The sequence below is a fragment of the Sus scrofa genome, chromosome 12 (genome assembly GCF_000003025.6).
Source record: "Sus scrofa isolate TJ Tabasco breed Duroc chromosome 12, Sscrofa11.1, whole genome shotgun sequence".
Lineage (NCBI taxonomy): Eukaryota > Metazoa > Chordata > Mammalia > Artiodactyla > Suidae > Sus > Sus scrofa.
Genome location: NC_010454.4, coordinates 6,848,084 through 6,864,758, shown reverse-complemented (window position 1 = coordinate 6,864,758; position 16,675 = coordinate 6,848,084). Strand labels below are relative to the sequence as shown.

The window sequence follows — 16,675 nt, the reverse complement described above, 5'->3', positions numbered from 1 at the left end:
TCCCAAAAGGAGGGGTTCTGGGTGTCCCTGGAGGCCAGCCCCTTGTCCTCTCTCCACACTCACAACATATGGAAGGTCCCTGGCGAAGGGTCAAATCAGAGCTGCCGGCCCACGCCACAGCCCCAGCAGCACCAGATCCGAGCCAAGTCTGCAACCTACTACTGCAGCTCATGACAACACCAGATCCTTAACCCTCTGAGCGAGGCCAGGGATCGAACCCACATCCTCATGGATACTAGTCAGATTCGTTTGTGCTAAGCCACAACAGGAATTCCTCTCCACCAGTTCTGAAAAGTGAGCTAGGCATCTCAGGCCCTGGTGATGGTCCAGTGGACCGTGACCTGCTTCCGTCCAGAGGGGCGCCTCCTTCCCCCGCTGCGTGAGCAGGTGTGGGCTGCTTTCTCCAGGGCGGGGGGAGGCAGACCCCGTGTGATGGATCTCTGCCCATCCTTGGCTGGGCCTCAGGGTGGGCACCCAGTCCTCCCAGTTCCCAGGGCCCCAGGGGGAAGCAGCAGATCTTAGAGGGCTCCCCAGATCCCAGGGGTGAAGGCCAAATGTCAGATAAATGGTGTTAGTGCCTGGCAGTCTACAAATAAGTCTCCAAATGGGGGGCGTGAGAATGATGCCATTATTATAATTACTACAATCAGAGTTCCCATCGTGGCTCAGAGGTTAACAAATCCGACTAGGAACCATGAGGTTGAGGGTTCAATCCCTGGCCTTGCTCAGTGGGTTAACGACCCGGCATTGCCATGAGCCGTTGTGTAGGTCGAAGACAGGGCTTGGATCCTGTGTTGCTGTGGCTCTGGTACAGTCCTTAGTTTGGGAACCTCCATATGCCGCGAGAGCAACCCTAGAAAAGGCAAAAAGACAAAAAAGAATAATAATTACTACAATCATATATATGACTATAACCACCTCGAAAAAGAGAGGAGGCTTGGACTGGGGGGCCAGGGGTGCTGGGGACACAACTCAGGCAACTCAGACCTGGGCCGGAGGGAGGCGGGCCCTCCTGGTGTCCCTTTCCTGGAACAGAAGCCCCAGCTTGTGCCTGCCCCCCTGAGGAGCCGTGTGCCTCTGTGGGTGGCAGGGTCCTGGATCAGCTGCACACTGATTTGGGGGGTCAGAAAGCATCATTTGGGGGTTCCAGGTGGGTCTTTTCTCTGGATCCAAGGCTCCCCATCTGGGCACCAGTGACCTAGGACACCAGGCTCGCCTCTAACCCCTCAGGGATTTAAACAAGGGTCCTGGGCTGACAGTCCCTGGGAGCACGGCTGCCTCGGGTTGAGCCACGTGCTCCCCCTGGCTCTCCTCTGAGCCAGCAGCAGGCCTGGGGGCAGCGCTTGCCTGAAGATCTGGGCACAGGGAGGTTAGGTCCTTGCCCGGGGTGAGGAGCTAGTACATTTCAAAGCAAGAACTGGAACCCGGGGGTCTGGTCTGAGCCCTTCCCTTCCAGGCTCTGAGATGGGGGCCCTGCCCTCAGCCCACGCCTTCACCCCTGCCCTTCTAGAAAACCTCATTAACCTAAGGAGTTTCCTCTTACAGAGATTTCCGAGCTTGAACTTGCCTCAGAATCCCCTGGAGGGCTTGATAAACAGAGTCGGCCCCACCTCAGGGTTTCTGATTCTATAGATCTGGGGGCAGGGCTGAGAATTTACATTTATCCTGAGTTCCCCACCTCCCACCCCTCCCAGAAAAAAAAAAGATGTTATAAATAAGAGTTCCCTGGTGGCCTAGTGGTTAGGATTCTGCGCTTTTACCAATGTGGCCCAGGTTCAATCCCAGGTCTGGGAACTGAGATCTTATATCAAGCCCCTGCACGCAGCAGCCAAAAAAGAAAAAAAAAAAAGGATGTTAATAATGAGTTCCCAGCTGATTACACCGATGCTGCTGGTCCAGGGGCCACAGCTGGAGAACCACTGATCCATCCTATGGGACAACAGCTTCCACCACCTGCTGGCTCCCCACTCCCCACACCCCAGCCTGGGGATCTGAACTGACCCTCTCTCTCTCTATTTTTTTTTTTTCTTTTTTGGCCACCCCACAGCATAAGGGGTTCCCCAGCCAGGGATCCGATCTGAGCCACAGTTGTGACCTGAGCTGCAGCTGTGGGAACACCAGATCTTTAACCCACCATGCTACCAGGCTAGGGATGGAACCTGCATCCTGGCGCTCCCAAAACGCCGCCAATCCCATTGCACCACTCCTGAGCGGGCCCTCTCTCGTTTGAAGCATTTCTCTTCCCCCAGAGAGAGAGCCCACTCCCAGTCTGTGGCTCCCGGCAGGGAGCTCTGTACCCCCACAAAGAACCACTAAGGACCAGGTGGAAGGGGGAAGCGGGGGAGAGGAGGGTGTAACTAGGTCAACGTTGCGATTTTAATTTTTTTCTGTTTCAATTGGTTTCCTATGGGAAGAGATCAGGAGGAAAGAGAGAACCTAACAGATGTTTGCTGGCTTTTGTTTTTTTTGTTGTTTTTTTGGTTTTTTTTTTCCAGCGAGGGATTTAAGAAATAAGTTAAACACTGAGAGCTATGGAAGGGGAAAAAAGTCGTCTTACAGGAAAAGTTTACAGAGCAGTTTTAACAGCCCTGGGGTCTCAAGTTTAAGTGTCATATAGGAATATGAAAATATCACGTAGGACAGGTTTTGCTCCTAAAGCACATATCTTACAGAGTTGAAAAGTCTATGAGGGTTAGAAACAGCGAGGGAAGGAGGCAGAGACAGGAGCAATGAGATCTCAAGCAGGTTTATGGAGAGAACTCAGGCTCCCAGCAGCTTAGGGAGCTGCTGTTTACATAGGGAAAGGGGTGGTCCCTAATTTTAGCACCGGCTCCTGATGGCATATGAACCAGGGAAGATACAAGTTATGTTGTTACAATTTCCCTTTCTCCAGCTATTCTTGTCCTGCAGCTTTGTGTTTGATTTTGTACAGTTACCACCTAACACCCCAGGGTGAGCTTTCCTCACTGCAGTTACTTGTAGGTGTCCAGTGTCCCTACCCTCTGGTGTCTCTTAGTCCTTAGTCCGCTTCTAAGAACCAGGAACAAGTCCGAAAAAGGAAAAACCTCTGACCCTGAAAAAATAAAATGAAACAAAGGGGGCCATTCTCTTCTCTGGAACTAGGAACTCACAGCCTAGCACAGATGTAAAAAGCCACAAAGCTGCATCCAGGCCCCCTAACGCGGGGGAACAGCGTTTGCTGCCAGGAATGGTGTCTGATGGCCTTGCCTCAGAACTCCTAAGCCTTCCTTAGCTTCCTTCCAGACCAGAGGGAGCCGAAGGCTGCCCGGAGGGTCAGCACACACTCCCCGTTCCCAGCCGGTTGTGCTTGTTGCTTTCGCCTGATGATTTCCAAGCACCCCAGCCCTTCTTCCCCTCACTGCCCATACCCAGGCTCGGAACAAGCTTCGGGGGGACAGGCTTAGGGTTCCCGGGCTATGTCCGTGGGCCCTGCCAGAACCCTGCATCCTGGCAGTTGAGAGGCACCTTTCCAATACCTGTGGCCCTTGTTTATGAGCCCAGGACAGTCACTGCCCTTGTCCTTCTCCCTCCACTTTTTTTTTTTTTTTTTTTTTTTGAGCATCTGAAATCCTTTATTGGAAGCTAATTGCTGTTTACTTCCTGCTCCACTTTTGAATAGAAAGATGCTTCCGGAGTTCTCATTGTGGCTCAGCAGGTTGAGAACTTGACTACTATCCATGAGGATGCAGGTTCAATCCCTGGCCTCACTCAATGGGTTAAGGATCCAGTGTTGCCACAAGCTTCGGTGTAGGTCGAAGATGCAGCTCGGATCTGATGTTGCCGTTGCTGTGGCACAGGCCGGCAGCTGCAGCTCCGATTCAACCCCTAGCCTGGGAACCTCCATGTGCCGCGGGTATGGCCCTAAAAAAAAAAAAAAGAAAGAAAGAAAAGAAAGATGCTTGCTTCAAGGTCCACTCAACTCCAGGCAGGACAGAGGGGAGATAGGGGGGTTGGGATGAGCACACACAGAAAGCACCAGTTTCCTCCTCCTGTCACGTGTCCAGGCTGTTCAGAGGGAGGCAGGATCGGGTCTGCCTGCATTAATTCAAAGTTCCATTGTTCTGCCCTCGCTCGTGTTCAGGAGGCTGTGAGCTGTTGCTTGACAACAGAGCCTTTCTCTTGTGAGATGCTGAGAAAGCCGATTGCAGGAGCCAAAGGTCAGGTAGCAGAGGGACTCTTGGGTTTAAACATTTTATTCCTCACCCTAAATGAGAATCCATCGTCCAAAGTGTTGAAAGTTTTAAGAGAATCTTCAAGGAAGAAAAATGGCTTCTCTGGGAGTTCCTGGTATGGCTCAGCGGGTTACAAACCTGGTTAGTATCCATGAGAATGTGGGTTCGATCCCTGGCCTCACTCAGTGGGTTAAGGATCGGGTGTTGCCAGATGCTGCATTGCTGTGGCTGTGGTGTAGGTGGCAGCTGCAGCTCTGATTCGACCCCTAGCCTGGGAACTTCCACATCCGTGCAGCAGGTTCCGTCCTAAAAAAGCAAAAAGCAAAAAAAAAAAAAAAAAAAAAAGGCTTCTCTTGTTTGCTCCTCCTTCTGGGTCTGTCTTTATAGTGAGGCTCTGGGTGTTGGAGCCCAGGGCCCGGTTAAGGCCAGGTCGGGCCTGTCCCCTGGATGGAGGGACCCTCGGGTTAGGTGGGTGGTGGGAGCCTCTGGCATCCATCCTTTGCTGTCTGGATCCTCTGCCTTCAGGGCTTGGGGCACGTGTTCAAGGCCAAGCCATTCTCCAGAGTCAGGCAGAGGCTTCCGCCCACCCAAGGCCCCTCCAACTCACAAGCCCCGCCCCCCCAGGTGTCCGGAACCACCCAGAGGATGAAGGTGGACCTGGAGCAGCACCTGGCCCGGCTCAGTGAGATCTTTGCCGCTCGGGGTGATTACCTCCAGACGCTAAAGTTCATACAGCAGATGGCGGGCAGTATCCTTGTCCAGATGGCAGGGGTGCCCGCGTGGAGGGAGGTCACCATGCAGCTGACCGAACTGGCTGACCAGACTGGCTACGTGGAGTACTACAGGTGAGGGGCCCGGCTGCTCCAGCTCCCTTCATCCAAGTCAGCATCTTGGGGCTCAGGAGGGAAAGTGCCACCCAAGGTCATAGTAAGCCATTGGCTGAATCAGAGGACTTGAGAGCTGGTGGGTGGGCCCGTAGTACAGCCTGCTCGTCCAGGCAGGCACTGAGCCCTAGAGAGGGGCAGGGATGTGCCAAGATCTCCGCACACAGCAGGGGCCCCTCTGGGACCAGCATTCTTGGTGGCTGGCCTGGGTGATGCACAGGTAGTTTAAGGGTCCCTCATCTGCTGGGGCTTTGGGGATGGGATTTCCTGCACCAGAGATGCAGGAGGTCAGGGAGATGGAGGCCTCTTTGCCTGCACGGCACCTCCCCACTGGGCAACTCCTTAGCAAGCCCAGGGATGCCCCCGCCAGAGTGATGGGGGCTACAAGGCACCACCCCCGCCTTCCCTGTATCAGGGATGTAGACTCATACCTGCATTATCTAATCTTTGGGGTTTTGTTAACATCTCCCCTGCCTCCCCATCACCCAGACCCCATCCCAGATGAAGACATTGAACCCAGGCCAGCTGGCCAGGGACCAGCCACCTCCCTCCATGCACGGGGTCTGGTGAAGCTTACGCTGGGCAGAGCCATGGAAAGGAGGCTTTGCGCGGCTCCCAACCAAAGGGTGGCACGAACTCCTGGCATATAGATCCTTGTGCCCCCAGGGGAGGGCGCCTGGCAGGGAGGAGGTGCTGGGGAGCCGGTATCTGCTCTTTGGGTGCCCCACCCCCTCTCCAGTTCGTTGCCTCCTCTTCAAGCCTCAGCCAAGGTCAGAGTCTTTACCCTAACGTTGCACAATGTACTATGGATTCATTTCCCCTTTATGAGAAAGCCCCGCCCCGGGCTGAACTAATACTGATCCAGAGAAAATGCTCCTGGTGGCCTCTGGCCAGAGACCTCCCATCCAAGCCTCTCCTCCCCTTCCCTGGGGTAAGAGATGGCCGGGCCCTGACAAGGGGGAGCTGGTGGGCCCCCCAGCTCCAGACGTCACTCCTTATCCCTCCCCCACCCCAAGGCTCCAGCCCCTGCCTTCCCAGATATGACAGATGCAACTTCCCCAATTTTTTTTTTGGCTTATGTCCCAAAGTGCCTTTCTCCCAAGTGACCAAAAGAAACTGCCAGCTCTAAGGACCGGCTGGGACCTGTGACCCCAGAGGCATCTGATGAGTCCCATGATGTGGGAGTCATTCATGGCCTGAGCCTTCAAAGTCTTTGTCAGGGAAAGCAGGTATCCGTCTTGACCCCGCCTTTGCAGTCTCCCTGAGCGGCCGTAGCCGCGAACGTGGGCAGGTGGAGAATGACCATGCTGAAATGAGAATGTATGCTTTTGTCTATATCAGAAGGCTTATTTTTTAAGATTTTTTTTTCTTTGTACAGCCACAGTTGCAGCACATGGAAGTTCCCAGGCTAGGGGTCGAATTGGAGCTGCAGCCACAGCAACACCGGCTCCTTAACCCACTGAGCAAGGTCGGGGATCGAACCTGCATCCTCATGGATCCTAGTTGGGCTTTTAATCCGCTGAGCCATGGCAGGAACTCCGAAATTATTTTTGAAAGGGTTAAGGGTGCTAACAATTGCGTGGTATCTATTTCAGTGTGGGTGATCGAGGGGGTCCCCTGGAACCCACATCCCCAACCCCCACCCGTTGTTCGGGTCTAGTCCAAGGTTAGCACCTGTGGCTTCTGAACGTTGGCAAAATGTTCTGGCCCTTCGCCTCGTCTGCTCTTTGCTCCCTCCCTCCCTCGCCTGAGCTGCTGCAGAACAAAAGCTTCATTTGATTCTTCATGATCTAACCGGCCTTATGGGCTGGGTCTCCTCTGCACAGCCTCCCCATTTTTGCTTTCCAGATGGTTCTAGAGCATAGCCATCCAGCTAAGCGAATACTTAGTAGTACTTTTACACAAGGCCCGGCTCAGTCCTGGAGGCAGTTAAAAAGCCAGGAGGCTTACAAAGGGTGTAACAAAGCCAGCACTTGGATGGAGGCCGGATGTGGGAGGAGCGGCGGGAGTAAGGGCCTCCGCCACGGTGGGAGCCAAGTTCTCAGTTAGAAACACATCCCCAGGCCTTCCCCTGGCTCCTCTGGGAAAACGCATCTGCCTCGAAGAGCTGTTTCCAGGAACCCCGTACAACACGAGGCGTAAATGCAGAGAGAGGACGTTGAAACACAATCGTGGAGAGTTGGTTAGAAGCAATCCTAACTTGATTTCCTGCTAATACACAGAGGAGGGAGAGGTAACTAGAAACCTTTAGGTCTGAAACACGAAACCAGATTTTGAGAGGTGCCTAATGGTTGGTGCAGTGCCTAATGGCTGGCTCTGTTTCTCACAGGAAGGCTCAGAGACAATGGAAAGAGCCTGGAATTCCCAGGACACTTTCTTCTCCCACAGGCCTCAGTTTTCCGATCTGTAGAATGGGCTCCTAGTGCTAGCTGTTCCAGAGGCTCTTTCAGTCTCTGATGCTGATTCTAAGAAACCTGGCTCCTTGGGGGCCTCGTCCTAGCGGAGAGTAGGTGCTGCACTTTCCCCAGCACCCCCAGATTCATTCCCAGGAACCCCAGAGGCTGCAGTGGCTGCCCCCACTCCAGGCAGGAGTTGAGGATTTTGATTAGGCCCCTTTCTGGGCATTAAGCCTCTGTTCACAAAGAGGCTGCCAGGCGGCCTCCAGCACACTCCCTCCCCCTTGGAGCCTCTTGGTCGCTCTCTTCCAGCTCCACCCCACCCCCTACCCATACTCCAGACTCTTTTTCATCATCCTTATGGTATTAGTGATGCAAAAACCATGACTGGAGAGGACAGGTCCACGCGTTGATTTAGCTTTTGTGTCAAGAGAAGTCATGCGGGAGCTCCCGCCCTGACTCAGCGGTAACAAACACAACTAGTGTGCATGAGGACTCGGGTTCAATCCCTGGCCTTGCTTGGTGGGATCGCGGATCTGACATTGCTGCAAGCTATGGTGTGGGTTGCAGACAAGGCCTGGATCCCATGTGACTGTGGCTGTGGCTGTGGTGTAGGCTCGTGGCTTCAGCTCCGGTTTGACCCCTAGCCTGGGAACTTCCATGTGCTGCAGGTGGCACGAAAAAAGAAAAAATAGAAACAAGTCAGGATTGGAAGCCTCCCTCTGTTGGAAATAGGAGAAGCTTCTCTCTGGCCCCTGCCTGCTTTGTCCACCTGCCGCTCAGATGGTTGCCCCAGCACAGGGCAGATGGGAGTGGCTGCTCGGGGTGGGGAGGAGCTGGCCCTGAGCTGTGAGGGTGCCTCGGGAACCTGTTCAGAAGGGAAGGAAGGAGGGCACTTTGCTTGGGATCTTCATGGCACCCTTGGACTTCGGGTGCCCTGGGCACAGCAGCCAGTGCTTTGGAGAAGCAGGGACCCCAGAATCCCTCTGCCTCTTCTTGCCCTTTTCATCTAGCAAGTGCTTAATCCTCACCCAGCCTTGGGAGATGAGGGTTCCAGCTTCCTTTGTGGTTTTGGAAACTGAGGCTCAAGGAGCCAGGGGTGGTACAGCCACTTGCCAAGGTCTCTCAGCTGGCAGGTGACTGCCTTTCCCCCATCACCCCAGTCCCAGGGGACCAAAAAGCCAGAGGAGTGAGGGGCTGGGAGGCCTGGAGACTCACAGTCCCCTGGGTGTCTTGGCCTGAGCCCCCTTGCCCCACCCTGAGCTCCTGATGGTATGGGAACGAGCCCACTCATCCAGGTGTCCCCTGATGCTAAGTTGGTGCCCAGCACAAAAGCTGGTTGAGATGAATCTGAATGTCCAAAGTGGTGGATCTCAGACCTCTTGGGGGACGGACGGGGAGACCGTGGGGAAGGGGAGGCCGGGCTGAGCGATCATCAAAGAAGCGGGCCTCAGACTTCCTGTTGTGGCTCAGCAGTAACGAACCTGACTCGTAACCATGAGGATTCGGGTTCGATCCCTGGCCTCGCTCAGTGGATTAAGGATCCAGCATTGCCGTGAACTGTGGTGTAGGTCACAGAGGCAGCTCAGATCTGGCGTTGCTGTGGCTGTGACATGGGCCAGCAGCTGTAGCTCTGATTCAACCCTTAGCCTGGGAACCTCCATATGCCGCTGGTACAGCCCTAAAAAGCAAAAAAGAAGAAGCAGCAGCAGCAGCGGGCCTCTTAGGGACTTTCTAGATCCGTGGGTATAAATGTCAGGTCTTGCCTCCCTGACAGTGTGCAAGAGTTCTAGAAGCCGCAGGAACCAGGGTCTAAAGAGATGCCGATTGGGAAGCAGCCAAAAGACGAGTGTCCACATTGTGGCTGCTCGTTACATGTGGCTGTTGAAACTTGGTCCAAAGTAATCAGAAGGGGAAGTTCCTTTCTTGGCTTGCATCAGCCGCCTTTCTTGTTCTTCTGCCCACGCACGGATACTGGCAGACAGAGTACACGGTGCGGAGGTAGCACATGTCCCGTTGAGGAACGTTCTGGGGACAGTGCTGAGACACTCAGCCGGGGTGGGGAGGATGGCTCCCTCGTCCAGGCAGAAGCTGGGGTGCAGCCACCAGAGCCCCAAAGAGCTGTCTGCCCAGCACGCTGGGCTCTTCCCGTCCGGGGGCAGGGGTGCCCCTTGTCTGGTCTGCTTAGCTGCTGGCTGTGGGCAGTTGGTATCACAAAGGGTCAGGCAGGCATGGGACAGCGGTCCAGGGCTCCCCATGACTGCCCTCCCCCTCCGCCCAGGTGGCTCTCCTACCTCCTGCTCTTCGTCCTGGACCTGGTCATCTGCCTCCTCACCTGCCTGGGACTGGCCAAGCGCTCCAGGTGCCTCCTGGCCTCGTGAGTAGCCCTGCCTCTGGGCCTGGGACAAGAGCTGGCCAAGCCGGTGGGGTGACGGTGCCACCATCAGCGAGACTTGAGGGTTTGACCAGGCCGGGAGGATGTGGTGGGGGCAGTGGCCTGAAGCCACCTTCTGCCCCCTCCTCAGCTCCCAGCCAAGGGGGCCAGCAGCCACCGACTGGACACCAAGCAAGGACTGGGCTTTCTTTCACCTGTTCCCCCACGACCCCTGGGGCTGAAGCACTAGCGCTGCTCACTGCCTCCTTAATGGGAACCCCTGCCGCTGTGTCTCTGGCCTGGGGGCCTGTGCTCTGAGCATCAGTCTGTACCCTTCCCCCAGCCATCAGCCTGTCAGGGCAGAGACTGAAGCTGCCTTCAGGGCCACTGCAAGAGTCTGGGGGGGTCAGGGAGGACAGGTAGCTGAAAGGAAGGGCACTAAAGGTTGGCGGGGTGACAGCCATCACGGGATCCCCGCCTGCCAACCTTCGCCTGGATCCCACCGGCGGCTGCCTCTCTCCTAGGATGCTGTGCTGCGGGATGCTGGCCCTGCTCCTCAGCTGGACGTCCCTGGCCGCCGATGCGGCTGCAGCAGTGGTGAGTTGGGGGGCATGGGGGTGGTGGGTGGTCCAACCAGCTAGCACATTGATGTGTCCTGTCCAGCATCCCAGTCTCAGTCCCTAACCTAGAATCCCAGAGTCTCAGAACTGAAGGCACTTGGCTTATCCATGCCAGTGCCCTCACCCTTCAGACGGGGACACGGGGCCCAGGGAAAGGAAGAGGCTTGCCCCAGATCATGAGGCATCTGGGGGCAGAGCCAAGCTAAGACGCCTGAAGCCCGATCCCTTGCCCACCCTGCTGGCCTGCTCCCAGCCACTGCTGATGAGGAAGGCACGAGGTCCTATCTCCCTGGGGCTGGTGGGGGTGGCCAGGGCTTGAACCTCTGGCTGGAGGAGCCCTCTGGCTTGGGAAGCGCACTCCCGGGCTGGCTTCTCCAGCATCAGGAGCATGGACGCTGGCATTTTGCTTGCCTCCTGTCCCGTTCATTGCCCTTGGGTTCACACACCATCTTAAAACACAGTGTTTCCGAAGGTGGTGCCTCAAAATGTTAAAAAACAAAGACAGGAGTTCCCGTTGTAGCTCCGCAGGTTGCATTCCATCCCTGGCCTCTCTCGGTCCGTTAAGGATCCGGCATTGCCGTGAGCTGTGCGGTAGGTTGCAGGTACGGCTCGGATCCCACATTGTTGCTGCGGCTGTGGTGTAGGCCAGTGGCTACAGCTCCGATTCGAGCCCTAGCCTGGGACCTTGCATATGCCACAGGAATGGCCCTAAAAAGAAAAAAGAGGGAAAAAAGCCTAAATACACACAAGGTCAGTTAGGAGTGTAAGGAGGATGTTTTCTATGCAGGTACATTTGGCCTTTAATAGATCTGATGCTCTAGATGAGCTGTGTGCCTGTGTCACTCATTCATTCAGCTGACGTCGGGCTGCGTGACCCTCAGCGGTGCAGGTGCCTGGGGATGTAGATACCAGGAAAACTGCTCTCAACTAAGTCTAAGGACAAAGTCGAAGTCGCAGCTGGCACAAGAAGGACATGCAGACAGATTGTTGCACCCTGGTGTGAATCAACCCAGTGGCAGTGCTGTGCATGCGTGTGTGATGTAGAGCGGGGCAGCATTTACCTGGGGATTTCAGGGAACCCCTAGCTGACTTAAGGGCCACACATTAACCATGTGACCTGCATCTATTATGCCCTTTCTACCCGGGGAGAAAAGAGAGGGGCTCGCACTGGAAACCCTCTATCCAAACGCATGCCCTGCCCGGTGACTTGGGGTCTGGCTGGTGGCTCTGGCCTTGGCCCTTCAGCCTCCATGATGCCCCCAGAATGAACAGACTCTGGTTCTGCTTGGCTTGGATCAGCTTTGATCAGAGCTTGTCTGGAAGGCGGAGGAGGTGGGCATCTCCTGTTTTGTCCCCCTCTTTCCCCTCATGCAATGTCCACTTTGGACAAGAGGAAGCAGGGGACAGTCTGGAGCCTACCGTTCCAAGCACTGGGGCCCCTCCAGGTGCAGGGAAGGGCAGAATTGGGGGGTGGGTCATGCTCACATGCGCCCTGATGTCATCTGGAGCTGGGAGAGCTGTACGTGGCCCAGGGGGGAGCGGCTGCTGGCCGGAGCCACACGCACAGCTGCCTGGCCGACAGCCTCTTCTCCAGGGACAAAAGTGAGCACAGAGGAACTTGCACATGGGGCGCTCTCCCGGGGCCCCATCCTGCCCCCGGGCAGCCTCTGCCTTCTGGAAGCTGCGGTGGCTTCCAGCTGGCTACCACGGGCTGCACTTTGGGAGAAAGCTCCCTCCCAGCAGGGACTTCTCCCTCTCCCCAGGCTTCTGTGTTCTAGGAAACCAGAGGCAGTTTCAGCTCCTAGCCGAGTGCCCCGTGCCCCGAATGCCAGGGAACTGGAGAGAAAGGCCATTGCCCTAATTCGATTAGTCAGGCCCTTGTATGAAGCGGGAGCGGGTGAAGCGCTGAATGGGCCTTTGACGGGGCTGCAGGTCCTGATGCATTTTCATGGGAAGGGGGCCAGAGGGAGCCAGGCCCCTGGAGGCTATTGTGGGCAGCTTTTGTGTGGCCCTTGCCCATGCTCGCCGAGCCTGTTGGGCGGTGGGGGGGGTTGTTTTTGTTTTTGAGAGCCGCACTGCAGCTGCACCCGCTCCCTTCCTGGTCTCCCAAAAAGGACCTCCCTGGGGAAGGACCACTGCCCCTGAGAACACGAGGGGGAGGGTGGTGAAATTGAGGAGCTGAGCCCTACCTGCTGTCTTACAGTCAGGGGTGTAAGACAGAAGGTGAGGGGTGGGTGCGGGGCCCAGAGGAGAGAAAGCGCCCAGGGATGGGGGGAGTGGACTCGGGGAAGGAGGGAGGGCAGGACCCCCCAGCCTCGACCGTGGAGCGCCACTGACTGAGGCAGGGCTCTGGGAATCGGCCAAGGAGTGGGAGGATGCGGGTGCAGAGCGGGTGGCTGCAGGTCCGCTTCACTGAGTCTGGTGGGGAAGTAGGAGTGTGGCCTCTGGGACACCCTGGCTGGGCCTGCACTCCCCCTACACACACACACACACTCACACCCCGGCAGGAACACCCAGGAACGTTACTGAAGTTCCCAGACCTCAGTTTCCTGAGAATGAGGAGAACAGCCCTCAAAGGGTTGCTGAGGGAGCTCCCATTGTGGGTCAGCAGGTTAAGAGCCCAACTAGTATCCATGAGGACACGGGTTTGATCCTTAGCCCTGCTCAGTGAGTTAAGCAACTGGCATTGCTGTGAGCTGTGGTGTAGGTTGCAGACTCAGCTCATCTGTGCCTGTGGCCTAGGCCGGCAGCTGCAGCTCCGGTTCGACCCCTAGCCTGGGAACCTCCATAACCGCAGGTGTGACCCTAAAAACACCAAAAAAAAAAAAAAAAAAAAGGGTGGGAGGGGAGGGTTGGTAGGACGGGACAGGTTGGTTAACCCTGGGCGGCGGGGGGGAAGGCCCCGTGGTAAATATTCCTTGGTTTTCTTTTTCCCTTTTTTTTTTTTTTTTTTTTCTTTTTAGGGCCAGACCTGCGGCATATGGCGGTTCCCACGCTAGGGGTCGAATCGGAGCTACAGCTGCTGGCCTACACCACAGCCACAGCAACGCCAGATCTGAGCTGCATCTGTGACCTACACCACAGCTCACAGCAATGCCGGATTCTTAACCCACTGAGCGGGGCCAGGAATCGAACCCCAAACCTCATGGTTCCTAGTCAGATTCGTTAACCACAGAGCCATGACGGGAACTCCAATATTCCTTAGTTTTCTGCACATTTATTTTCATTCTAGGAGGGTCACGGGGTGACTCCAACTGTGCCCAGGGCACCCCCCCCCATCCCCGCCCCTCCGGCCCCAACCCTGGAGCTCGAAGAACAGGCACACGTGCGTACGCACGTACAGCCCTTGTCTTTGCTGGTAGGATGTCGCATCCTCACTGACCGCCTGACAGCAGGCCTGGCCTATGGAGTAAAGTTGGATGGGAGGCCATATCCCTGGCAGGGCCTCTGCCAGGGGCCTCCTGTCCTTCTCTGGATCCCGAACTTGTGGGAGGGGTGGCCCAGACCAAGATGGCGCCCTTGCTCTGGATTTTTCCCAAGGCCTCCCTCCCCCCACCTCAGGCTTCACCCCCTTCTCTGCCTCTCCAGTGATGGGTGCAGGGGTATGCCTGGGCCCACAGGGGCAGCAGCTCTGATTTATAACCATGAGCCAGACTTCCTGGCGATGTATGCTGGTGATTTGCACACGAAGCACTTCTCCCAGGGTCCTGAGCAGGTGGCTGTCTGTGTGTGAGGGCAAGTGTGCATGCACAGATGTGGCTCTGTGGAAGCTCCGTATCTGGGGGGGTACTTCTGTCCCCAGTCCTGTCTGGATACACCTAGTGCCACGGTACAGCTTGCGACTAGGTCTCGTGCATGGCACCTAAGGGGCACTCAGTAAATACTTCCAGCTCAGTGAATGAATGGATGATGCTCCAGCCTGGGCCCCTGAGGCCACCCCTCCTGAAGGAGGACAGGACACCAACAGGAAAAGGCCTTGGGGAATGCGCCCCTAGGATTTGGCTGGAGGACCAGGCTTCCCCTGGCTGCTCTTTAGAAAGAGATTCTGGGGGAGGCTTCATGCATGGACACCCAGAGCGTGTGGGCTTGATAACAGTAAGAGAAAAAACAAAACAGAGTTGAGCAAACCAGGCCGTGGTGCAAATAAATCCCCCAAACACCCCACCCCCACCCCAGATCCATCCCAGGAGAGGCATTCAGAAATAAGAGTTGCACGTTAACAGTATGTGGAGTTCCCGTGGTGGCACAGAGGAAACGAACCCCACTAGGAACCATGAGGTTGCCGGTTCAGTCCTTGGCCTCACTCAGTGGGTTAAGGATCCGGCATTGCCATGAGCTGTGGTGTAGGTTGTAGGTGCGGCTTGGATCTGGCGTTGCTGTGGCTGTGGCATAGACTGGCAGCTATAGCTACTATAGCTATAGCTATAGCTACTATTCCCTACCCTGGGAACATCCATATGCCCCTGGTGTGGCCCTAGAAAGCGAAAAAAAAAAAAAAAATTCCAGAGCAAGACAGGGGCTGGGCCAGGATCAGAGCCGGGGCGGGGTGGGGTGGGGCGGGGGTGGGGGGCTGGCTCCCGACTGTTGGTGCCCACCCAGGACAGCTCCGGGGTCCCCGGAGTGCTTGGCTCCTCCCAGAGCCTGGCATGTGACTTTCCTCCATCCCTGCCGTCTGTCCCCGGCTCAGGGCACCAGTGACTTCTGCGTGGCTCCCGACACCTTTATCCTGAATATCACGGAGGGCCAAGTCCCCGCAGGTAACCAGCTCTCGGGCTCTCTTGTTGGACCCACTTGGGACGCTCAAGCCAGGCCCACGGTCAGCCGGACGGTGCCTCTACTTACCCCTTTCTGCTCTGTGGTTACCCATTCCCTCCCCACCCCCATACTTCAGGTCCAGCTGGACCGCTGGGCCATTTCTCTCATTTTTTTAAATTTTTAAAAATTCTTTTAGTATGGTTGATAGACATTATTCTGTCAATTTTTGCTGTGTAGTACAGTGACCCAGCTGTGCATATATATACATGTTTTCACATTATCCTCCATCATGTTCCATCACAAGTGATCAGATATAGCTCCCTGGGCTATACAGCCTTCTGGGTCACTTCTTAGAAGCTGCTTCCTTTGGGAGCTTGGGGCCCAGCTTGGCCGCTGAGCAGGGACGAGGCCCTGGTCACTCGTGAGCTCCTGCCTGACCCCAGTGTCTTTGCCTTGCAGAGGTGACCCGTTACTACCTGTACTGCAGTCAGAGCGGAAGCAGCCCCTTCCAGCAGGTATGGCCCAGCCCACCCAGCCTCTTTGGGGGTCAGCTCACTCCCTCTTGACCCCAAGCCCCAGCACTGACCAGTAAGGTGGAGGTGGCTGGGTGTTCTTTGCTTCATCATGGTCCTTGGCAGGGGTGGGGCCCAAGACTGCATGTCTCACAAGCTCCCAGGCAAGGCTGTCCCTCTAGGACACTGCATAGCAAGAAGTAAGGAGAGGAGTTCCCGTCGTGGCACAGTGGTTAACGAATCCGACTAGGAACCATGAGGTTGCGGGTTCAATCCCTGGCCTTGCTCAGTGGGTTAAGGATCCGGCGTTGCCGTGAGCTGTGGTGTAGGTTGCAGACGTGGCTCGGATCCAGCGTTGCTGTGGCTCTGGCGTAGGCTGTGGCTACAGCTCCAATTCGATCCCTAGCCTGGGAACCTCCATATGCTGCGAGAGCGGCCCAAGAAAATGGCAAAAAGACAAAAAAAATAAAAGAAAAAAAAGAAGTAAGGAGACAATGCAGCTCTGTGGCAGCCTGAAGACTGCGGGGACTTCCTGCAAGCAGGAAGGACTGTAATCGGGGCTGTCATGGCAGCTGCATTTGAGCGGGTGCAGGGAGCTGCTTGGAAGCACATGCTGTGGGAGTGCCTGGGAATCGAACCTCACGCGGGACCGCGGTCTCTCCTGGCCCAGGCACTGACGGTCTTCCAGCGCTCGCTGACCAGCATGCAGATCCAGGTCGCAGGCCTGCTGCAGTTTGCGGTGCCCCTCTTCCCCACGGCAGAGGTAAGGCAGCCACTTCCCACGGGCCAGGACATCAGGGACCAGGCTGTGACAAGAAAGCCTTCCTTCCCTCGGCAGTCTAGCCCCTTCCTTTGGCTTTAAAGGCCTCTTTGCACAGCTGCTGTTGGCCCATTTTATCCACAAGCCCTCCCCATCCCAGCGCTCATTCTCTGCCTCTCTG

The 16,675-nt window shown here is 56.0% G+C and overlaps 1 protein-coding gene across 9 annotated transcripts in view; it reads left to right on the top strand.

Annotated features, from left to right (window-relative positions):
- The window catches only part of TTYH2 (tweety family member 2), a 43,143-nt gene that overhangs the window by 16,804 nt on the left and 9,664 nt on the right, over positions 1–16,675 (top strand). For 7 of the 9 annotated variants that reach the window (XM_013980791.2, XM_021066683.1, XM_021066684.1 and 4 more), the window contains 6 exons: positions 4,818–5,038; positions 9,755–9,850; positions 10,372–10,444; positions 15,155–15,224; positions 15,682–15,737; positions 16,405–16,497. In XM_013980791.2, coding sequence (XP_013836245.2) covers positions 4,818–5,038; positions 9,755–9,850; positions 10,372–10,444; positions 15,155–15,224; positions 15,682–15,737; positions 16,405–16,497 — 609 coding nt within the window. The remainder of the gene's footprint in view (positions 1–4,817; positions 5,039–9,754; positions 9,851–10,371; positions 10,445–15,154; positions 15,225–15,681; positions 15,738–16,404; positions 16,498–16,675) is intronic. The other 2 variants (XM_021066687.1, XM_021066686.1) reach the window with 1 other exon arrangement.